General features: G+C 52.7%; 2 protein-coding genes across 2 annotated transcripts in view; one reads left to right on the top strand and one right to left on the bottom strand.

Annotated features, from left to right (window-relative positions):
- The window catches only part of SYCE3 (synaptonemal complex central element protein 3), a 13,303-nt gene extending 1,799 nt beyond the window's left edge, over nt 1-11,504 (top strand). The window contains exons 2-3 of the mRNA XM_025400008.1: nt 5,532-5,640; nt 11,216-11,504. Coding sequence (XP_025255793.1) covers nt 5,532-5,640; nt 11,216-11,373 — 267 coding nt within the window. The 3' untranslated portion in view covers nt 11,374-11,504. The remainder of the gene's footprint in view (nt 1-5,531; nt 5,641-11,215) is intronic.
- An 88-nt stretch (nt 11,505-11,592) lies between these two features.
- KLHDC7B (kelch domain containing 7B) lies at nt 11,593-16,389 on the bottom strand. The gene has a single exon (XM_025399931.1). It carries the CDS (start codon nt 16,344-16,346, stop codon nt 12,660-12,662), a length of 3,687 nt encoding a protein of 1,228 aa, XP_025255716.1. The 5' UTR covers nt 16,347-16,389; the 3' UTR covers nt 11,593-12,659.
- Nucleotides 16,390-24,199: the final 7,810 nt, after the last annotated feature.

Raw genomic sequence — 24,199 nt, forward strand, 5'->3', positions numbered from 1 at the left:
CCCGCCCTCCCCCCCTCCCCCCCCCCCCCCCCCCCCCCCCTCCCGCCCCACACTCCCCCCGCCCCACACTCCCCCCGCCCCACACTCCCCCCGCTCCACACTCCTCCCGCTCCACACTCCCGCCACCCATCCTAAGCCCCGTTCCATTGCTTTGGTGCAGGCTCAGGCCTCTTTCTCCACCCAGTCCCAGTCATCCCGGGCAGTCTCATCAGGGAAGAAATGCCATGAATTCTAATCCTGTGGCTGCTTCCTCCACATCAGCTTTCACACCCTCTCCCTGGATCTCCTTTTCAGACCCATCCCTCTTCTGAGATCCAGTGCCACTCTGGCCACAGCCTCCACCCTTCTAGCAGTCTCATGCTCTATCCCCAAATCTACATGGGGCCACCCCAATGCCCCACTTATAGAAACTACGTCTTTTATATGTCTCTGCTTCACCCCATCATCTTAAGCACCCCTTAAACCACTCTCATACTTGTGCCCTCAGTGTCCTTACCTTGTCCATCCACTGTGTGTATGTTTACATTCGCAGGCCTTCTACACTCCAGACATTGTCTCTGTGCCATCTTAGGGTCGTGAGGACACTGTAGCCATGTGGCCTCAGCCACATGCCTAAGTGCCCCTAGGGAGGTATGCAGCTTTGATAAAGCTTTATCATTCTCCTCAAACCAAGAATGTCTGTTGTTACAAGAAGAAACTTTTCATTGCCATTTATTAGGGAGTTAGAGACCATCAGGCCTGAAATCCCCCCCCATTGCCATCCTACCTTGACCTCTACCTACCTTATTCTATCCCTACCTCCTTACCTTCCCTTACCTGCATAGGGTGAAATTACCCTTTACTTGTCTGAGACCAGTCCCTGCACCATCAGTTACCCTTTCCCCTGATTCTTGGGGGCTTTTCTGTCAAGCTAGCTCTTTCCACACAGCCTAGAAACATGAAGAATTCAAAAAGCAAAAAACCTTCACTCTGTATCACGTTCTAGTTATCTCCTATTTTTTTCTCCCCTTCCCATCTAAATCTGTACACACGATCCATTTTGTCTAATGATCCATTAATTATTCACGAAAATATTTTTACTTTTATGCCTCTCCTGAAACATCTCACCGAGTTGATCAGTGACACCCCAATCAAATATCTTGAATTTACTTAGCCTTTTTTTCTTTTGCAGAGGAGATCTTCCAGATCTTCCTCTGTAGCCTAGACTAGAGTGCTGTGGTACAACTGTCCCACCTCAGCCTCCTGAGTAACTAGGACTGCAGGTGTGCACCAACACACCCGGTTATTTTAAAATATTTTTTGTGGAGACTGTTGCCCAGGCTGCTCTCAAACTCCTGCCTTCAAGAATTTCTCCTACTTTAGCCTCCCAAAGCACTGGGATTCCAGGCATGAGCTACTGTGCCTGGGCCTGCCATGCCCAAATACTGTAGTCTTTGACACTAGTGTAATATCTCCCAACTTAAAACAAAATACCCCTGTGACTCTACATTACATTCCAGGTACTGGCTTGTTTCTCTGCTTCTCTTTGAAGTAAAACTCACCAGTTTCTACTTCTCCTTCCCTCTCTTTAGAAACATTTCAACTGGGCTCTTGTTCCAGCCACTCCATGAAAACAGCTCCTGTCAAGATTGCCAGTGTGATCTCCAGGTTATCAAATCCAGTGGTCACTTTTTATTTATTTTTGTTTTTGTTTTTTTGAAACAGAGTGTTGCTCTGTCACCCAGGCTGGAGAGCAGTGGCACGATCTCGGCTCACTGCAACCTCCACCTTCTGGGTTCAAGGGATTCTCCTGCCTCGACCTCCTGAGTAGCTGGGACTACAGGCACACACCACCATGCCCAGCTAATTTTTGTATTTTTAGTAGAGACAGGGTTTTGTCATGTTTGCCAGGCTGGTCTTGAACTCCTGACCTTGTGATCCCCCCACCTTGGCCTTCCAAAGTGCTGGGATTACAGGCATGAGCGACTAAGCCTGGCCACTACCTCCACTTCTAACACTCTGGTCCAAGCTTCATCATTCCTTACCTGGAGTTTTGCAGCTACCTCCTAACTGATGTCCCTGTTCCACCATTTCCACCCCTAAGTCTATTCTCAACATAGAAGCCAGAGTGATCCTTTTAAGTCATTATTCAAATCACATCACCTTTGTCATATTTTTCCAGTGTTTCCTCATCTCATTCAGAATAAAAATCAAAGTCCTGGCCAGGCATGGTGGCTCACACCTGTAATCCCAGCACTTTGGGAGGTCGAGGCAGGCAGATCACCTGAAGTTCAGGAGTTTGAGACCAGCCTGATCAACATGGCAAAACGCCATCTTTACTGAAAATACAAAAATTATCCGGGCATGGTGGCAGGCGCCTGTAATCCCAGCTGCTCAGAAGGCTGAGGCAGGAGAATTGCTTGAACCTGGGAGGTGGAGGTTGCGGTGAGCCAAGATCACGCCACTGCACTCCAGCCTGGGCAACAGAGTGAGACTCCGTCTCAAACAAACAAACAAAAAAGAGTGTGTAGTGAGAAGAGAAGGAGCTGAAAGGACCCTGCTTGACCCATTAGAGCCAGCAAAGGAGAGAGCCAAGAAAGGGCAGGGAAGGAACTACCAGAGGTGGACAGAGTTTGGAGAAAACAAGGTTAAAACATCAAGAGAAGAGGATTTTGAGCAGGAGAAAGTGGCCAAATGTCAGTGCTGCAGATATGTTAAATAAAAGAAAGACAGAAAGTGCCCTGGGTGTGCCAGTTATAACTTTGGTGAGGGCATTGTCAGTGAGTATCAGAGACAGATGCCAGATGACAGTGGAGTGAGGAGGACAAGCAAATGTGTGAGGCCTGGCTGGGAAAGGAAGGAGAGGGAATAGCTATAGGAGAGGGTTAAGGAAGGCATTCCAGACATTTCTTCCTCCCATCACCCACTATTAGCCCTCTGCCCTGCCACCTGCCTATACCTCCCCACTCACGCTTAGCAAACTATTCCTACTTACCAAAAAGCAGGATGGGGTCCCTGCATGTGGAATGGCTTCATGCCCACAGAAGTAGCTCCTTTACAGATCCCAAAAGACCATACACCCTGCCCCTGCAACCTCATTCTCAGATCTGCCTGTCAGGCCTCCTGGAGGGCCCTTTGCCCCTCCCTCAGAATCTCTACCCTTAACAGGGAGGATGGCAAGAGGGGAAAGATAATAATTTTCTTTTTTTTTTTTTTTTTTTGAGATGAAGTTTCCCTCTTGTTGCCCAGGCTGGAGTGCAATGGCACAATCTCGGCTCACTGCAACCTCTGCCTCCCTGGTTCAAGTGATCCTCCTGCCTCAGCCTCCCCAGTAATCCCAGTAGCTAGGATTAGGCACCCACTGCCACACCCGGCTAATTTTTATATTTTTAGTAGAGACGGGGTTTCACCATTTTGGCCAGGCTGGTCCCAAACACCTGACCTCAGGTGATGCACCCGCCTCGGCCTCCCAAAGTGCTGGGATCACTGGCGTGAGCCTCTGCGCTTGGCCAATGATCATGATTTTCTTTCAGAATTAGGGCTTTACAATAGTCAACTCCTTTATTCAGCCAATATTTATTAAGCACTGCTGTTTTCCTAGCTGTGAGCTGAACACTAGGAATAATTCATTGGAAAGATGGCTTCTACTCTCCAGGACCCCACAGTCTAGTTGGGGAGGTAGAGGAATCCACAATCACCATACCAACTAAGAGGCACCATGATGAGGTAGGCCCAGGAAGTCACAGGAGAACTGAGTGGATGCCTATAACTCTGAAGTAAAGACCAGGAGGGCTTTCCCCACATGCACAGTGGGAACAATACCACAGCATCTGTGGCCCATCCCTCCCTGTTTTACGCTTACCTGGCTCCTTCCTTCACCTTCATGAGGTTACAAGTTCCCTGACAGCTCTTACAACATTATTAATCTATTTCTCTCCTTTCTTACTAGTGCCTTGTAGATAAATAGGTGAGCATCAAATATTAACAGAATGAATTAATGTATATTAATAAAGATGAGAGGATCTGGAGTGATTTAATTATTGCTCAACATTTTAAATAACAACAGATATGATTTATTAAGTGCTCCTTATGGTAGGTACTGTGCTGAACAGTATATAATTTATTTAAATTAATCCTCACAAAACTCCACAAGATACAGGTACTACTAATAATTCCCTTTTAAAAAAATACAAAACTTGGCTGGGTGCGGTGGCTCACGCCTATAATCCCAGCACTTTGGGAGGCCAAAGTGGGTGGATCACCTGAGGTCGGGAGTTCGAGACCAGTCTGGCCAACATGGAGAAACCCCGTCTCTACTAAAAATACAAAATTAGCTGGCCGTGGTGGTGCGTGCCTGTAATCCCAGCTACGCGGGAGGCTGAGGCAGGAGAATCGCTTGAACCCGGGAGGCAGAGGTTGTGGTGAGCCAAGGTCATGCCATTGTGCTCCAGCCTGGGCAACAAGAGCAAAACTTCGTCTCAAAAAAAAAAAACATACAAAAATTACCAAAAATTTGTCAAGAAGATGTGTAAGTTGCCAAACATAACACTGCTGATACGTGGTGGAGCCAAGATTTGAACCCAGGCAGCTCAATTCCAGAACCAGAACAGTCTCTATGGGGCACTGCCTCTAATGCCCAGGAGAATTCTTCTGGAAAATGAAGTTGATTATAATTTTTTTTTTTTTTTTTGAGACGGAGTCTCGCGCTGTCACCCAGGCTGGAGTGCAGTGGCCGGATCTCAGCTCACTGCAAGCTCCGCCTCCCGGGTTCAGGCCATTCTCCTGCCTCCGCCTCCCGAGTAGCTGGGACTACAGGCGTCCGCCACCCCGGCCGGCTAGTTTTTTGTATTTTTTAGTAGAGACGGGGTTTCACCGTGTCAGCCAGGATGGTCTCGATCTCCTGGCCTCGTGATCCGCCCGTCTCGGCCTCCCAAAGTGCTGGGATTACAGGCTTGAGCCACCGTGCCCGGCCTGATTATAATTTTTTAATGTATGAATCATTTCATATTTTAAAATTAAACTTACCCTCCTCCAGGCTCCCATCGCTTGACGTCTGTAATTATTACATTAACTGCTTTGACATCTGTCACATCCTGGTTTGTCATATGGTATGTGTGACTTACTCCCATATTGCACTAGAAATTCCTTAGGTACAGGAATTGTATCTTTATAACATATCAGCACAATAGCTCGCATCTTACTGGGAACTCAGTATGGTTTTGCCGGAAAAAATTCCATGTCACCATTATGACAGACTTTTTTCCTTATGATGATGAAGTTGTTTTCTGTGTTAATGACTCCAGCCTTCAGCTACGTTTGTATGGCAAGGATGGAAGAAAGGGGAAGGACGACTTATATGTGCCAAATGCTATGCTGGGGCCTTTAGACATTTCCCATTTAACCTTCACAACAGCCCTGTGGAGGAAGTGGTATTGTCTGAATCTGAGAGATGGGGAAGGAATTCCTTGGAGAAATCACTGAGTTATAACCAGTGGAGCTGGAATTGAAATGTGGGTCTGTCTCACTGCAGCTTCTTTCTGTGCATTGCCTAGATGGCTGATGCTGACCCTGAGGAAAGAAACTATGACAACATGCTGAAAATGCTGTCAGATCTGAATAAGGACTTGGAAAAACTATTGGAAGAGATGGAGAAAATCTCAGGTAGGATGTGTGAACCCAAAAGCATCTGAGACAGGTCTCAATCAATTTAGAAAGTTTATTTTGCCAAGTTTAAGGATGCACCTGTGACACACCCTCAGGAGGTCCTCAGGACATATGCTCAAGGTTGGCAGGGTACAGCTTGCTTTTATACGTTTTAGGGAGGGAGAATACATCAGTCAGTACCTGTAAGAGGTACATTGGTTCGATCTGGAAAGGTGGGACAACTCAAAGGGGGATGATTCCAGGTTACAAGTAGATTAAATTTTTTCTGATTGGCAACTGGTGGAAAGAGTTACTGTCTAAAGACCTGGAATCGATAGAAAAGAATGTCTGGGTTATGATGATAAGGGGTTGTGGAGACCAAAGTTTTATCATGCAGAGGAAGCCTCCAGGTAGCAGGCGTCAGAGGGAATAGATTGTAAAGGTTTCTTATCAAACTTAAGGTCTGTGTTCATGTTAATGCTGGTCACCTTTTTCTGAATTCCAAAGGAGAGGCAGGTATGATGAGGCATACCAATTTATCCTTCTCCTCATGGCTTGAACCAATTTTGGCCAAGCAACACACCTACCTTGGCCTCCCAAAGTGTTGGGATTACAGGTGTGAGCCAGGATGCCTGGCCAAATAATTTGTGTTCACTAGAGCAGACTTTAGAAAATCTATACTTAGAAATGTTTGTAATATTTTGCCTATGTACTTGTGAACTGTGAATAGCTGAGACACGTATCAGTTAATTTAGAAAGTTTATTTTGCCAAGTTTGGGGACACTTACCTGTGACACAACCTCAGGGGGTCCTAATGACATGTGCCCAAGGTGGTCAGAGCACAGCTTGATTTTTTTTATTTATTTATTTTGAGAAAGAGTCTTGCTCTGTCGCCCAGGCTGGAGTGCAGTGGCACAATCTCGGCTCACTGCAAGCTCCGCCTCCCGGGTTCACGCCATTCTCCTGCCTCAGCCTCCCGAGTGGCTGGGACTACAGGCGCCCCCCACCATGCCTGGCTAATTTTTTGTATTTTTAGTAGAGATGAGGTTTCACTGTGTTATCCAGGATGTTCTCGATCTCCTGACCTCGTGATCCGCCCGCCTCAGCCTCCCAAAGTGCTGGGATTACAGGTGTGAGCTACCGCGCCTGGCCTTGTATTTTTAATGGAGACGGGGTTTCACCATGTTGGCCAGGATGGTCTTGATCTCCTGACCTTGTGATCTGCCCACCTCAGCCTCCCAAAGTGCTGGGATTACAGGTGTGAGCCACTGCGCCCGGCCTTTTTTTTTTTTTTGAGATGGAGTCTCGCTCTGTCACCCAGGCTTGAGTGCAATGATGTGATCTCAACTCATTGCAACTCCGCCTCCCGGATTCAAGTGATTCCCCTGCCTCAGCCTCCTGGGTAGGTGGGATTACAGGCGCCCACCACCACGCGCAGCTAATTTTTGTATTTTTGGTAGTGATGAGGTTTCACCATTTTGGCCAGGCTGGTCTCGAACTCCTGACCTCAGGTGATCCACCTGCCTTGGCCTACCGAAGTGCTAGGATTACACATGTGAGCCACTATGCCCAGCCAGCAAACAGTTTTATGTATTGAAAAATCTATCAATATTTTCCTTTCTGATTTATTCCCATTATTTTGACACCTAGAATGTCTTTTCCTAATCTGAGATCAGTGAAATATTAGTTGTATTTTCTTCTACTTTTCTTTGCATTCCTTTTTAACATTTAATCCTAAACCATCTGGCATGCCAAAGGACCTACACTGCTTTTTTTCTTTTTTTTCTTTTTTGAGATGGAGTCTCGCTCTGTCACTCAGGCTGGAGTGCAGTGGCGCGATCTTGGCTCACTGCAAGCTCTCCCTCGAGGCTTCATGCCATTCTCCTGCCTCACCCTCCTGAGTAACTGGGACTCCAGGTGCCCGCCACCACACATGGCTAATTTTTTTTTTTTTTTTTTTTTTTTTGTATTTTTAGTACAGACAGGGTTTCACCGTGTTAGCCAGGATGGTCTCAATCTCCTGACCTCGTGATCTGCCTACCTTGGTCTCCCAAAGTGCTGGGATAACAGGCATGAGCCACCACACCCAGCCACGTATTGCATTTTTATATAAATCTGCTACAGGCTGGATGCGGTGGCTCATGCCTGTAATCCCAGCACTTTGGGAAGCCAAGGCAGGAGGATCACAAGGTCATGAGTCCAAGACCAGCCTGGCCAATATGGTGAAACTCCATCTCTAATAAAAATACAAAAATTAGCCGGGCGTGGTGGCGGACGCCTGTAATCCCAGCGACTCGGGAGGCTGAGGCAAGAGAATCACTTGAACCCAGGAGATGGAACTTGCAGTGAGCTGAGATCATACCACTGCACTCCAGCCTGGGGGACAGAGTGAGACTCTCTCTTCTGTGATAATCCCTGGGCATAGAGGGAGGATGCTTGTATTGTTTTAGCAGCAGAGCATTTGCAGTGAAACAGATCCGGGCCGAGTGCGACGCCAAATGAGGGAGATTCATATCTTTGGTCTTCTTCAGAATACCATGATTTTAGTTTCCTGGGAAGTAAAATGAGGAGAGATAAGTTTGACAATTATAAGAGTAATTTGTGCATTAGAACGGAATAAGGAACCTATTTCATTAGGGCACCAACGAAAAATATGAGGAAAAGTTATAATCTGGTACTCTCTAGAGAATGTAGCCAAGAAACAGTGATTTAATTTGCACTCAAAAAACTTGTTTTTTTGTTATGGCCGGGCACGGTGGCTCACGCCTGTAATCCCTGCACTTTGGGAGGCCGAGGTGGGTGTATCGCCTGAGGTCAGGAGTTCGAGACCAGCCTCAACTCAAATAGAGAAACCCCGTCTCCACTAAAAATACAAAATTAGCCAGGCGGGTGGTACATACCTGTAATTCCAGCTACTCAGGAGTCTGAGGCAGGAGAATTGCTTGAACCTGGAAGGTGGAGGTTGCGGTGAGCCGAGATCGCGACATTGCACTCTAGCCTGGGCAACAAGAGCGAAACTCCATCTCAAAAAAACCCACAAAAAACAAAACAGCTGGGCATGGTGTTGCACGCCTCTGGTCCCAGCCTCTTAGAGGCTGAGGTGGGAGGATCAGTCAAGCCGAGGGTTTGGAGCCTGCAGTGAGCCATCATTTTGCCACTGTACTCCAGTCTGGGCAACAGAGCAAGATCTCAACTCAAAAGCAATACAAGACAAACATTCATTTCTCGAGGCTGGGAAGTCCAAGATCAAGGTGCCAACAGATCTGGTATCTGGTAAGAAGTCTCTTCCTGGTTTGTAGATGGTCACCTTCTTCTGTTTTTTTGTTTTTTGTTTTTATTTTCGAGAAGGAGTCTCACTCTGTCGCCCAGGCTGGGGTGCAGTGGAGCAATCTCGGCTCACTGCAAGCTCTGCCTCCTGGGTTCATGCCATTCTCCTGCCTCAGTCTCCCGAGTAACTGCGACTACAGGTGCCCACCACCATGCCCAGCTAATTTTTTTGTATTTTTAGTAGAGACGGGGTTTCACTGTGTTAGCCAGGATGGTCTCGATCTCCTGACCTCGTGATCCACCCGCCTCGGCCTCCCAAAGTGCTGGGATTACAGGCGTGAGCCACTGTGCCTGGACGATGGTCACCTTCTTCTTTTTTTTTTTTTTTTTCTCTTTTGAGACAGGGTCACACTCTGTCACCCAAGCTGGAGTGCAGTGGTGCAATCTTGGCTCACTGCAACCTCCGCCTTCCAGGCTCTAGGGATCCTTTTTTTCACCTCAGCCTCCTGAGTAGTTGCAACTACAGGTGCACACCACCACGCCCAGCTAAATTTTATATTTTCTATAGAGGCAGGGTTTCAACATGTTGCCCAGGCTGATCTCAAACTTCTGAGCTCAAGTGATCCACTCACCTCAGCCTCCCAAAGTGCTGGGATTATAGGTATGAGCCACCTTGCCCGACCAGCCACCTTCTTGTATCCTCACATAGAGCCTCACATATCCTTGTATAGAGTGAGAGTAAGCTCTTGTGTCTCTTCTTTAAGGGGTACTAATGCCATTCAGGAGGGTCTACCCTTAGGACCTAATCATCTCCAAAAGACCCGACCTCCTAATACCTCACGTCGGGGGTTAGGATTTCAACAGGTGAATCTGGGGGGACACATTCAGTCCATAACATGTGTGCCAGGCAGTTTACATATATCACCCATTTAATCCTCACAGTAAGCCATGAGATTGGTAGAGTCTCCAAAGATGAGGAGACTGAGATAGATACAGATATAGATAGGTAGATAGATAGATAGATAGATAGATAGATAGATAGATAGATTTTTTTTTCTTTTTTGAGACAAAGTTTCGCTCTGTTGCCCAGGCTGGAGTGCAGTGGTGCAATCTTGGCTCACTGCAACCTCCACCTTCCAGGTTCAGGCAATTCTCTTGCCTCAGCCTCCCTAGTAGCTGGGACTACAGGCACCCACCACCACACCCAGCTAATTTTTATATTTTTAGTAGAGATGTGCCAGGAACACTGGCCATGTTGGCCAGGATGGCCTCAATCTCTTGACCTCATGATCCGCCCCCCTTAGCCTCCCAAAGTGCTGGGATTATAGGCGTGACCCACCGCGCCTGGCCGGGATTGATATATTTAAGCCACTTGTTCCAGGTCACATAGTTGGCAGGTGGAGAGCTGGAAGGCACACTCTGCTCTGGCTCCCAGGTCCCTGCTGCACCTGCTGTCCAGGTGGTTTGCAGCTTCCCTGTGCGGGAATGATCTGGGATGCTTGTTAGGATTTCACAAAGAGGAATTTTAAAGGGATATGTTTGCTATCTACAGTTGGTTGTCGTGCAGAGGGGAGATGACCTTTGCTCTGTATATTTGTAGAGGGCTGAACCACACCAGCCAGTGGACTATGCAGAGAAAAGGTTGGAGGTGGGATTTCTGCACACACTTCCTTAGAGTTCACACAAGAAGCATGTGTCCACCTATAGGCCCAGAGAATGCTACCTTCAAGTTGCTGTCAGAGGGAAAGAGCAAGAGAGTATGTCAGTTCATTGGTAGATGGTCAAGGACACCTTTCCAAGGGGAAAAGCCCCAGGCTTGGGCCTCGGCGAAAGCATAGAGGTGCCCAGGTGGAGGTGGGCAGGCATCCCCGGCCACTGAACATAAGGTGACATGAGGCTGGAGTCTTGCAGGACTAGGAACAGTCAGCTCTGCCTGAGTGTGTGAGCTTAGGTAGATGTTAGGACTCCTCAGGGGCCACCTGCAGCCACTGGCTGTGAACCGCATGTAGGTAAGGAGCTGCGGTTTGCTCTAATTCTCCTCACATTTCGTATCAGACCGGCCTTTAGCTTTTTAACATCATATCTGGTGTATCCAGAAGTTATGCCTTGCATGAGACTGGGAAGTGTCACTATGGATATTTTTAGGGAGTTTTTATGAGCCTGTAACAAGTAGCCTACCAGCTGTCTCTCCCTGGAGTAACTGGGTGCCTCAGCAGGGTCTGGGCCTCCAGAGGCTGAGCCCAGCTGCAAGCATCTGACCCTTCTGGAGTACCCCGGAGCCGCAGCCCCTCTCTGTGGCCTGACCAGGCCTGTCTGCTTGTTGCAGTGCAGGCAACCTGGATGGCCTATGACATGGTGGTGATGCGCACCAACCCCACGCTGGCCGAGTCCATGCGTCGGCTGGAGGATGCCTTCGTCAACTGCAAGGAGGAGATGGAGAAGAACTGGCAAGAGCTGCTGCATGAGACCAAGCAAAGACCGTAGGCCCCACTGGCCCACCACAGCTGCCATGCCACCCTCTGCCCGTGAAGAGGTCCCTGGGGGATGGAGCTGGTGCCCATGCAAACAGCTGTATGCACTGTACTTGTTTCTTAATAAACTTATTTTTAAGCACAGCCTGAGGACCTCTTCTCTCCCACGCCATAATCCACCCAGCTGCATATCAAGCCTTGTGAACAAAACACGACAAGTGCAAGCTGTAGGTGCTTTCGGTGAATTAAAATGTATTTGGTGCCAGTGGTGCTGAACATAGAATAAAAAACAAAAAAAAGAGCCCAGACAGGGACACCCAGGCTGGAGGTTGGAGTGGGCCATAGTCAGATTTATTCACCTTTCTAGCATGGGTTTCAAAGTGCGTAAGGGGAGAAAACACAGCATGGATTGTGCTGTGCGTCCTGGACACCGTGCAAGGTGCTCACAGCTGCGATCTTGTCTCCCACAACTCTCCTGGGCGACAGATGTCCACTGTCCACATTTTACAGACAAGGAGAAAGGGAAGTCAAATGTCCAAGTCCACACAGCTAAAAAGGGGCAGAGCTAGGGTGACACTCAGGCCTCATTTAGAGGTGGGGGATTGGTGAGAAGTGGGGTGGGCTTCTGGAGGGGCTTGGAGAGCCCCACAAGGCTGCAGAGGGTGGTGAGCCCGGAGTGGGCCTGGCCTGGTGTGGGCTGGGGGTATGGGTAGGGGCTGCAGACTGCAGGACAGCACCAACGGACCCAGTTTCAGAGGCAAGGGTTCTAGGCCCTTGAGAATCCACAGCGCCAAACAGACCCAGATGGCTACAGGGTTGGTACCTGGGGAGGCCTTAGGACAGGCAGAAAGTCCCAGAGGTGAGGGCATTGCCTGGGGACATTTTGGTCCCTGTCCTGCTGACAGAGCCTAGGAAGTGTGAACGTTTTCTACTCCCTCCTCTCTCGGCTCAGCAGAGCTCCAGCAAGCCAGGTCCTTGTCTGCGGGGACGCATCAGTCCCTGGCTCTAGGGAATGGGGAGTCCCACAGACAGAGGGGTGTGAGCAGGCTGAGTGGGTCTGTAAGCAGGCACAGAATTGAGTCAGGAAACAGTTTGAGTGTGGAGTAAGGGGCAGAAAGAGGCTGAGGGCGTCTGGGCTTCAAAATAATTGACAACCTTTAAAGCAGAAGGGGACAGTTGTCCAGAAACAAGAGCAGGAGGTTCCGATCCCAGCCCCTCCCTGAGCCCTGGCCTCTCAGGCCCATCCCAGGAGGGTCTCCCTGCAGAGCCGTGAGGCAGCTTTGGGTCTCTGCCTGCCACTCAGAGTGAGGTCTGCAGCCGGTCCTCAGCGGGCAGAGTCAGGATGAATGGGCTGAGGACCCCTGTGCTCCCCAAGGGGAAGGGCTGCAGCTCCTTGGCCTGGAACTGGGCAGTCCCCCCAGAGACCGTGAAGGTGGCAGTGACCTGGGGGTTGAGGCAGTAAATGGTGTTACCCAGGGTGGTGCAGCGCAGTGGGGCGGGGGCGGGCAGGGGCAGGGAGGCAGCCCTGCTCCAGGAGCCGGTCACCGTGTTGTAGCGCATCACCGCGGCGCCCACACCCCGCAGTAGGTCGAAACGGTATAAGAAGCCCCCGAGCGCCACGATGTCGCTGGAACGCCGGTGGCTGGCACTGTATGGGCACTCGTCCCAAGCATCCTTCACGGGGCTGTACCTGAGCAGGCGGTAGAAGAGGTGACCCCCTGTGACGTAGATGTCCCCACGGCAGGCCACAGCCTCGTGGGCCACAGGGAAGGTGCCTGCGGGGAGAGGCGCGCGTGGGGTCCAGGCATCTGTACGCGGGTCGTAGCACTCCATGCTGTACAGGCACTCGCCACCGATGGCGTACAGCAGCCCGTCCAGGGCCACCAGCTTGAGCTGGGCTCGGGCCTGCTGCATAGGCCGAACCTGGCTCCAGATGTTGGTCAGAGGGTTGTAGCAGAAGACCTCGTTGGAGCAGACGGCCTTGGCACCGGAGCCACGGATGCCCCCCGCCAGAAACAGGTAGTTGTGCATGGTGCAGAGACCGCAGCCCCGGAGCGGGGCCTCCTCGGGCACCTGGGTCAGGGGCCGCCAGGTGTTCTCCCGGGGGTTGAACACATGCAGGTGCGAACGTAGAGGCAGGGGCACAGGGGCCGCCACAGGAGGCTCCTCGCCACGAGGGCCCCTGGGGAGCCCTGAGCGGCCCCCCTGGTAGAGGCTGGGCAGTACGAGGACGCCCAGCACCGCCTGGCCCCGGCCGGTCCGCAGGCTGAGGATGCGCTCGCGGTCGGCTGCGCTCAGCCGGCGGTAGAGGCTCGGGTCTCCCAGCACTCGCAGCAGGTTGTTGCTCATCAGCGCGTAGGTCTCCTGCGCCAGGCCGGGCTCCCCGTGCTGCTGGGCAAAGGCCAGCACGTCCAGGCAACTGCCCAGGTCCAGCCGTGCGCGCAGGGCCGCCGCCGTGGTGGGCTCCAGGGCCCGGGAGCTGGGCTTCCGGGGCCCCTCCACCATCCCCCAACTCCCGGGCCTCTGCAGAAACACCAGGAGTTTCCGGGCCTCCTTCTGCTTCTCTGTGAGCGCCCTGCTGCGGCCAGCAGGGCTGCCCCCCTCCCCCGGCGCCTCCCCTGGAGGGTCCCCTGAGGCGGCCGGCCTGACCTCCTGCTGCGAGGTCGGGGCGATTTCACACCTGCTGCGTTTCCGTGGCTGGGGTACCGGCTGTGAGCGCCTCACAGAGGAGCAGGCCACGGGGCCAGACGGCCTCTGTGCAGGGGGCTGTGGGGGGCCCCTGGGCACCGCGGCTTGGGACAGCGAGTCTAGACTTTTCTCCCTGGTTCCCTCTCCTCTTAGGCCTGGGGGAGGGTCTGGGCTGGGCGTTCCGTTGGTCTCGGAGCTTCTTGTCTGTGGCTGACCTCCAGCCTCGACCAGGCCCCCTATACCTGTCCCCATGACTGTCCCCACTGAAGAAGAGGGACCATCACTGTCCTCAGAGTGTGTGGAAGTGCTGGGATCCACAGGGCTCCCAGGAACCGCCCTGGGGACACTCCCCTGGGGCCTCTCTTGCCTGGGGAAGGGGTGGCTTCTAAGAACCATGGCAGTAAGGTTTCCCCAGCTGGCTGAGACGTGCCCCTCCTGGTAGCGCCTGGGGACAGCCACACTCTCCTGAGGCTTCGACCCGCCAGCTGGGGCAGGGGATGCGGCTGGGGCAGGGGATGTGGCTGGGGCAGGGGATGCGGCTGGGGCAGGAGATGCGGCTGGGGCAGGGGATGTGGCTGGGGTCAGGGCTGGAGGTGGAGCTGGGGTTAGGGCTGGGGTTGGGGCTGAGGTGAGGGTTGGGACTGGGACTGGGGCTGGGGCTGGAATTGGGGCTGGAGCTGGAGCTGGGGCTGGAGCAGGGACTGGAGTTGTAGCTGGACTTGGGGCTGGGGCTGGGGTTGAAGTTGGAGCTGAGGTTGGAGCTGGGGTTGGGGCTGAGGTGGGGGATGAGGTTGAGGTGGGGGCTGGGGTCGGTACTGACACTGGGGATGAGGCCAGGGTTGGGGCTAGGACTGAGGTTGGAACTGAAGTTAAGACTTGGGCTGAGGCTGAACTTGGGGCTAGCGCTGCTCTGAGATTTTTGCCCACAGGAGGACCCTGGGTAACCCCCAGGGGCAAAACATCTGAAGGAGAAGGGGTCGGGAGAGTCAGGGCCTCAGGTGGCAACCCGGGGCCGGGAGCTGCGGGCGGGGAGGCAGAGAGCGCGCCAGGCTCACGGCTCCGGGATGGGGCGCGGCTGCGGAAGGCTGCGGCCGGCTTTGCTTGCTCCAGGGGCCGGGTGCGCCCCAGGTCAGCGGCAGGACTGTCGTCTCGGGGGCCGTCAGCCCCGGCCTGGCCCGCATCGTTGGCCCCTGAGGCCCCCGGCTCTTGGGACGAGAGTGGGCGTCCTAGAGGCGGCCTGTCTAGCCAGGGGCGCGTAGAGCCTGGGGCTGGGCCAAAGCTCCGGGTGCCCGGGACCTCCCTGCTGGCCCAGGGCCAGCCTCCTCCGGGGGCGGGGACCCCCGAAGCCTCCCTGCTCCAGCCAACCTCGGCCCCAGAGCCCTCCGTCTGAGACCCAGGCTGCGGGGCGCGGGGCGCGGGCAGCACCGGGGGTGCGGGCTCCTGGGCGAGTGGGGGTCCTGTGGGCAGGCCGCGCGCGTGGGCGTCCAGGGCGGCGGCCTCATCCACCGCGTCCCACACGCTCCCCGCGGCGCCCAGGCGAAGCGGGTCCAGTTTCCGGGGGCGGCGCACTCTGTCTCCCGAGCCAGCGTCCATCCTCCGCCGCCGGCCCCGGCCTCTCCCCAGCGAGCCCGAGGGCCCCGCGCCCGCCCGCCAGGGGCCAGTGTCCTGTTGCCCCGCCGGGCCCGCCGCCTGGCGAGAGGGCGCCCTGGCACCACCTGTCTCCGCCTGCGCCTCCGCTTCGCTGCCAGGGCTCCGAGGAGTGAAATGGATCAGGAGTGGGGCGGACATCCCCCCCTCTTCGCTCCTGCCCAGGAGGGCAGTGCCTGGCCTGGGAGGCTCCTTTCCTTCCGCTCGGGGGGCCGTGGGGGTGGCACTGCCCCGTTGTTGTCCTAATGCCCCTCTGCGGGCCTCCTCGACAGCTGTCTTGAGTGGAAGCCGGGCCATGGCGGCCGGGCCCCCGCCCGGGGCTGCAGCAGGGACAGGGCTCCGCTGGCCGCGTCTTGGGGGCTCCGGTTTCCCCTGCCCTGGGCTCTGCCCCTCGCTGCCATCACTAACCTTGGACTTCGGTTGCAGGGCCAGCTCCGCTCTTCCTGCCTGATGAGGTTGAGCCCCGAGGGCTGTGGACACTGGTCCTGCCGCCTCTTGGTCGTGCCCGGAGCCAAACCAGTGTAAGGCCAGCGCTGTGGCAGCCACCACAGCCAGTGCCAGGAGGGCCAGCACAGCACTATCCCAGTCATTGTCACTGTCCCAGTCCCAGCCCCAGAGGGGACCGTCTGGCTCTAAGGTGCCCTCGATCATGGTTCAGGGCTGCCACCCGCTGCAAGGGGCCCGATGGCAGGCTGGCAGTGCATACAGAGCACAGAGGCCTGGGCTGGGGCACCGGCCAGCGCCCGCCCCAAGGGCTGCCCAGTTAAGGTGGACCAGTCCTCCGGGGCCTGGGAAGGGTAGGGTCTCTGCTTGCACCCAGGCCCGGGGGTGTCAGTAGGGCCTGGCTGCAGATATCAGGAGACAGTGAGGCTTATGGTAGGATAGGAGCCCAGGGTCTCTGCAAGCACCTCACCAGCTCCTGCCCTCTTCTCCTCCTCATAGGCCCCAGGGTCCAGTGGCAGCGTTCCTGAGCTCTGTGCTGACATCACAGCCAACCTGCTTCTGCCTGGTAGACCCTCACATCCCTAAATTCATTCCACACCCCAGAGTCCCTCCTCTCAGCCTGGGTCCAGCTTCAGGGGGCTTGGCAGGGAAGGGTTACCCACAGGGAGATGTTATCTCTAGCTCTAGCAATGTGATGCGGCCCTGATGAAATCACCAGAAACCGGAGAGGCAGATTCCACCGTGGGCCAGCATGGGAGGGGTGGGGGCCGTGCACGGGAGGGGTGGGGGCCGTGCACGGGAGGGGTGGGGGCCAGCATGGGAGGGGTGGGGGCCGTGCACGGGAGGGGTGGGGGCCGTGCACGGGAGGGGTGGGGGCCAGCATGGGAGGGGTGGGGGCCGTGCACGGGAGGGGTGGGGGCCAGCATGGGAGGGGTGGGGGCCGTGCCTGATGGTGGTCTCTCGGGCTGAAGAGGGAGACCCTGGCCATGGGTCCTGGCAATGAGCATTATCATTGCAGGAGTGCAGTGGAAATTTGCATTGGGGCACAGGGACGGTGCATAGAGGGGAGGCGGAGGTTCCCACAGCTCCTCCTCCAGCAGCTTCTGGACTCCTTGCTCTGGGTTCACCAGACATGGGATAGGGTTTTCAAGTCAACAGAAAAAAAAAAAAAAAAATGGGGCCGGGCGCGGTGGCTCAAGCCTGTAATCCCAGCACTTTGGGAGGCCGAGACGGGTGGATCACGAGGTCAGGAGATCGAGACCATCCTGGCTAACACGGTGAAACCCCGTCTCCACTAAAAAAATACAAAAAACTAGCCGGGCGTGGTGGCGGGCGCCTGTAGTCCCAGCTACTCGGGAGGCTGAGGCAGGAGAATGGCGTGAACCTGGGAGGCGGAGCTTGCAGTGAGCTGAGATCCGGCCACGGCACTCCAGCCTGGGCGACAGAGCAAGACTCCGTCTCAAAAAAACAAAACAAAAACAAAAACAAAAACAAAAAAAAGGGATAAATAAAATCCAAACATATTTCTCTTTATGGCCAGGCTTATTTCAGCCCACCTAGACCTTCTAGGATCTCCTAGACCCCCTGCACCCATCGAGAGTGTCTTGACTGCCCAGATGAGACTCTCACTGTGTCCCTGGTGAGCCCTGAGTCCAGCCTGCCCCCTGCTCCAGTTACCGCATCAGCCAGCACCTGGATCCTTCAGAAACCACCCCCCTCTGGCCCCAGGTGCTCTAATAGCCAGACTCTGGGTGTCTTCATCTCAGTCCTCAGCCTTCCCTTGTCTGAGCTGAGGACTCGCCTGCAAGACCACATCCTGGCCGGTACCTCCTAGCCCTGGTTCAGGCCGGCATGTAGGTGCCGCTGTCGGATGTGAGCACTTAATTCCTGAGGGAGAAGCCTTGGCTCCTCCTCTGCTCCTTACCTAATCCCATCTCAGGAGTGAGTCTTGGGACAGGTGCCAGGTGGGGCTCAGACATGAAAAAGAGCCTGCAGTCCCTGGGACAAAGGCAGGGCTCCCTGGAAAGTACTGTGTGTATTTTTCCTTCCTCTGGGACACAGTAGGTCTGGGGATTTCTCCCTTACTCAAGCAGCAAGGAGATGGCCTAGGAGTGTCCCTGGCACCCAGCCTGAACGCTACTGAGCCTCAGGTAACTCACCTCTCAGGTCCCCCTGGGACTATTAGATGACAGTGAGAGGGTGAGGGTAGGCCCCATACCTTAAGGTGGACCTCAAGTTGGGGAAAAGCTTTCTAGACCCTGCCCTTATTCTCTGTCCCAGTCTCAGGCTCTGCCTCTTGGTTAAGTTTGGGGTCCACAAACCTTCAGAGGATGGAGATGACACCCCCCTACCTGCACCTTCTTATAGGCCAATCAGTGCCCATCAGTCAACTCCACCCAGCTTCTGAAGACCCCAGGCTGTGTCAGAGAACAAGGGCAGCGTTCAGCCCGTGATGCCTCAGGACACCATGGTAGGAGGAACTGAACAGAGGAAGTCACCCCACCAGCTCCCCCAGGTGTGAGGACCGCTAGCAAGGACATGCTCAGTCCCATTCTCTGTGGAAGGGAAATGCCTCACTTTGTCAAAATTCAGATCAAGGGCAGAACTTTGTCCTTTGTGGGGAAACTCCCGGTCGGGAAGGTGACTGAGGACAGGTCACTCCCCGAAATGTGGGAGTTCTGCCTCCTAACTTCTAGAGAGTTAAAATGTGGCACACCCAGGCACAGTGGCTTGTGCCTGCAATCCTAGCTACTCGGGAGGTTGAGGTGGGAGGATCACTCTAACCAAAGAGTTTAAGACCAGCTTGAGGCCGGGCGCGGTGGCTCAAGCCTGTAATCCCAGCACTTTGGGAGGCCGAGACGGGCGGATCACGAGGTCAGGAGATCGAGACCATCCTGGCTAACACGGTGAAACCCCGTCTCTACTAAAAAATACAAAAAACTAGCTGGGCGAGGTGGCGGGCGCCTGTAGTCCCAGCTACTCGGGAGGCTGAGGCAGGAGAATGGCGTAAACCCAGGAGGCGGAGCTTGCAGTGAGCTGAGATCCGGCCACTGCACTCCAGCCTGGGCGGCAGAGCGAGACTCTGTCTCAAAAAAAAAAAAAAAAAAAAAGACCAGCTTGAGCAACATAGCAAGACCCACCTCTTTAAAAAGAACCGAAAAAAACCCAGTGTGGCACTGCTAGAAAGGTGGCAGGACTTCAAAAGCACATGAGATCATCTGCACCACTGTGAAATGCGAGTCACCGTGCTGCTTGTGCTATGATAGCACAAATATCACAATTTACTTTCAAGATAAAAAATCAAGAAAATGGGTCCCGGGAAGGTCCGACCCTCAGCAGCCTCCTTGGAGCACCCTTCGGATTACCTGCGGAGGCGGCTCAGCGACTGGAGGAAGGAAACCCTGTACCAACCTCTCCAAGGAACAAGGGACTCCTGCCTAAGACCTGAAGCTGCTGTTTCCTCAGAGACAACACGAGTGCAATAAGGATGGGGGTCGTCCCCGCCTGCTGACACCATCACCACCTGCACACTGGCATCCACCAGAACCCACCACCACCTGATCACCCAGCCTGGGCAAAGCTGGCCTCAGCCACTGCTGTGCCCTTTCTAAAACATTTAGTAGTGCTATAGTGAAATGAAGACATAAGTCCAAATGCAGAACTAAATACAGAGACAGCTCACACACATAAAATATGTAGAGAGCAGCAAACTCCATCAAATGTAAAGTTTCTCTATTATTGGAATGTTTTCAAAATAAAAAATATTGTACAATCAAAAATGATTATACAAAACAAAGAATGTCAGAGGCAGGTGTGGTGGTGCATGCCTGTAATTCCAGTTACTCAAGAGGCTGAGGTAGGAGAATCACTGGAATAGGGGAGGCGGAGGTTGCGGTGAGCCGAGATTGCACCACTGCACTCCAGCCTGGGCAACAAGAGTGAAACTCCATCTAAAAATAAAAAATAAAAATAAATAAATAAATAAATAAATAAATAAATCAAACAAAATTAAAAAGCAAAAAAGTGAACTAGAAATTAGTAGCAAGAGGAATTTTGAATTTTGAAAACTACACAAACACATGGAAATTAAACAATATGCCCTGAATGACCAGTGGGTCAATGAAGAAATTAAGTAGGGAACTAAAAATTTTCTTGAAACAAATGAAAATGGAAATATGACATACCAGGCCGGGCATGGTGGCTCATGCCTGTAATCCCAGCACTTTGGGAGGCTGAGGCAGGCAGATCACGAGGTCAGGACATTGAGACCATCCTGGCTAACACGGTGAAACCCCGTCTCTACTAAAAATACAAAAAATTAGCCGGGCATGGTGGCGGGTGCCTGTAGTCCCAGCTAATGGGGAGGCTGAGGCAGGAGAATGGCGTGAACCTGGGAGGCAGAGCTTGCAGGAGCTGAGACCGCACCACTGCACTCTAGTCTGGGTGACAGAGCAAGACTCTGTCTCCAAAAAAAAAAAAGAAAAAAAGACATACCAAAACCTATGGGATGCAGAGAAAGCAGTGCTAAGGAAAGTTTATAGCAACGGGAGCGTATGTCCGAAAAAAGCAGAAAAGGCTGGGTGTGGTGTCTCACACCGATAATCCCAACACCTTGGGAGGCCAAGGCAGGAGGATTGCTTGAGCCCAGTCATTCAAGACCAGCCTGGGCAACACAGCAAGACCCCGTCTCTACAAAAAATTTACTAGCCAGGTGTGGTGCTGCATGCCTATAGCTCCTGCTACTCAGGAGGCTGAAGTGAGAGGATCTCTTGAGCCTGGGAGGTCGAGGCTGCAGAGGGCCAGGACCATGCCACTGCACTCTAACCCAGGCAACAGAGCGAGACCCTGTCTGGGAAAAAAAGACTTTAAAAACTTCGAATAAACAACCCAACAATGTCTCTTACAGAACTAGAAATGCAAGAGCAAACCAAACCCAAAACTTGTAGAAGAAAAGAAATAATAAAGATCAGAGCAGAAATAAATGAAACCAAAACTAAAAAACAATACAGGCCAAGGCGCGGTGGCTGACACCTGTAATCCCAGCACTTTGGGATGCCAAAGTGGGCGGATCACTTGAGCTCAGGAGTTCGAGATCAGCCTGGCCAACATGGTGAAACCCTATCTCTACAAAAAAATATGAAAATTAGCCAGGCACAGTGACACACACTTGTAGTCTCAGCTACTTGGGATGCTGAGGTGGGAGGATTGCTTGAGCCCAGGAAGTAGAGGTTGCAGTGAGCTGAAATCATGCCACTGCACTTCAGCCTGGGTCATAAAGTGAGACTATCTCAAAAAAAAAAAAAAAAAAAAAAAAAAAGACAATAATAATAATAAGAAGAATAATTGTTAAAAGACATAAGATGTCAAACAGGTATATGAAAAGGTGCTTTAACATAATTGATCATCAGAGAAATGTAAACCAAAACTACAATGAGGTACCATCTTACCCTAGTTAAAATGGCTTTTATCCAAAAGACAGGTAATAACAGCCAGGCGCAGTGGCTCAGGCCTGTAATCCCAACACTTTGGGAGGCTGCGGCCCGCGGAACACCTGAGATCAGGAGTTGAAGACCAGCCTGGCCAACATGGTGAAATCCTGTCTCTACTAAAAATACAAAAAAAATTATCCAGGCATGGTGGTGCACGCCTGTAGTCCCATCTACTTGGGAGACTGAGGCAGGAGAATTGCTTGAACCCGGAAGGCAGAGGATGCAGTGAACTGATATGGCACCACTACACTCCAGCCTGGGGGACAGAGTGACACTCCGTTTCAAAAAAAAAAGGTACCTAGGAAGAACTAAATCTGTTCTTTGACAAATACATCAACCAATGTCACCGCTGATAAACAAATATTAGCCACTGAGTAAGGGGCGGGAAGGGGCGGGAGGCAGCGCGTCCCCGGGGTGCAAATGCCCCGGAACGCCAAGTGGTGGCTTCAGAACTGGATTAAAATTTGTTTCCGCAAAAGCCTGTAGTCATGTCCGGCGCCGACTGGCGTTTTCTGCCATAAACTGAGAACGCGTCAGGGATGGCTCCGTCCGCAGCGCGCGAGCGCCCTGGGGCCGCGCCTGGAGGGTTAACAGCGATTCGCGTGTGAAATGTGAACCCGCAGCCCCCGGGCAAAGCTGGAGACTGCGAGGCCCGGGAAGCGCGAATTTCTCTGCATTTCCGGCTGTGGCCGCAGGAGGAGGCTGGAATCCAAAACGGGCAAAAAAGTGCGACACCGGGGCCGAGGTGTCGGGTCGCCTCGAGGTGTCGGATCACCTGAGGTCAGCAGTTCGAGACCAGCCTGGCTAACACGGAGCAACCCTGTCTTTACCAAAAATACAAAGATTAGCCGCGCGAGGTGGCGAGCGCCTGTAGTCCCAGCTACTCCAGAGGCTGAGGCAGGAGAGTCGCTTGAACCCGGGAAGCAGAGGTTGCAGTGAGCTGAGATCACACCACTGCACTCCAGCCTGGGTGACAGAGCGAGACTCTGCCTCAAAAAAAAAAAAAAAAAAAAAAAGAAAAAGAAAAAAAGACACCAGCAAAGGTTTTTTTCTATTAATAACTAGGTCCCCCCAACCCCCAAAAAGGAGGATGGTTAAAAGCAGAAAAATAAAGCAAAAAGTAAAGCCTTTTGGCCGGGCGCAGTGGCTCACCCCTGTAATCCCAGCACTTTGGGAGGCCGAGGCAGGCAGATCACCTGAGGTCAGGAGTTCAAGACCAGCCTGGCCAACATGGTGAAACCCCTTCTCTACTAAAAGAAGAAAAAAAAAATTAGCTGGGCGTGGTGCCAGACACCTGTAATCCCAGCTACTCAGAAGGCTGAGGCAGGAGAATCGCTTGAACGCGGGAGGTAGAGGTTTCAGTGAGCCAAGATCACGCCACAGCACTCCAGCCTGACCGACAGAGCGAGACGCTGTCTTAAAAAATGAAATAAATTAAGGGCTTGTATATTTCAAAATCTGAAGACAATCACTGTAGTTCAGATAAAATGAAATTTTCATATTATTTTATTATTTTAACGTGTTTCATATTATTTTAACGTGTGACATTAGACAATTTCAGAAAGTTGTTTTAGGTGTTGCACTTCCGTCTTCTTCGGTGTCCTCATCCCTCTTCACCTCAGGAACTCAGCGTCTTCCTCAGCAACACTTATGAAATCAGCCTAATGCAGTTTCTCAATACCATGAATTGCAGTAGACCACCGCAACCTTCCGGAAGCTCTCTCAGCTCAGTTCCCATTCTCCCACAGTCTCTTGGTTCTCCTTCTACCTCACCGGTTGCTATTCCTCTGCTTCGCACCCGAAAATGTGCCCGGGGCCTACTGTGGGCCTAGCCAGGCTTGCTTAAGTGGTGCAGTTTCCCATGAATGATGCCCAGTCATTACCATGTAACCTGTGGCAAGCCAGCAATATGGCTCTGGTGACAGAAAAAAAAAACTGCACTAGGACTTGGATGTGGATCTAAGCCATGTTCCTTACCAACAGCATGTTTTGCAACCATGCGTTAAAGAAACATCTGACTCACCACAAAATTTTAAAGGGTTTATTTGAGTAAAAAACAATTTATGGGCCGGGCGCGGTGGCTCAAGCCTGTAATCCCAGCACTTTGGGAGGCCGAGACGGGCAGATCACGAGGTCAGGAGATCGAGACCATCCTGGCTAACACGGTGAAACCCCGTCTCTACTAAAAAATAAAAAAAAAAAAATTAGCCGGGCGAGGTGGCGGGCGCCTGTAGTCCCAGCTACTCGGGAGGCTGAGGCAGGAGAATGGCGGGAACCCGGGAGACGGAGCTTGCAGTGAGCTGAGATCCGGCCACTGCACTCCAGCCCGGGCGACAGAGCGAGACTCCGTCTCAAAAAAAAAAAACAAAACAAAAAACAATTTATGAAACTAGCCGGGCGTGGTGGCGGGCGCCTGTAGTCCCAGCTACTCGGAGGCTGAGGCAGGAGAATGGCCTGAACCTGGGAGGCGGAGCTTGCAGTGAGCCGAGATCGCGCCACTGCACTCCAGCCTGGGTGACACAGCGCAAGACTCCGTCTCAAAAAAAAAAAAAAAAAAAAAAAAAAAAAAAA

This window comes from Theropithecus gelada, chromosome 10 (assembly GCF_003255815.1).
Source record: "Theropithecus gelada isolate Dixy chromosome 10, Tgel_1.0, whole genome shotgun sequence".
Classification (NCBI taxonomy): Eukaryota; Metazoa; Chordata; class Mammalia; order Primates; family Cercopithecidae; genus Theropithecus; species Theropithecus gelada.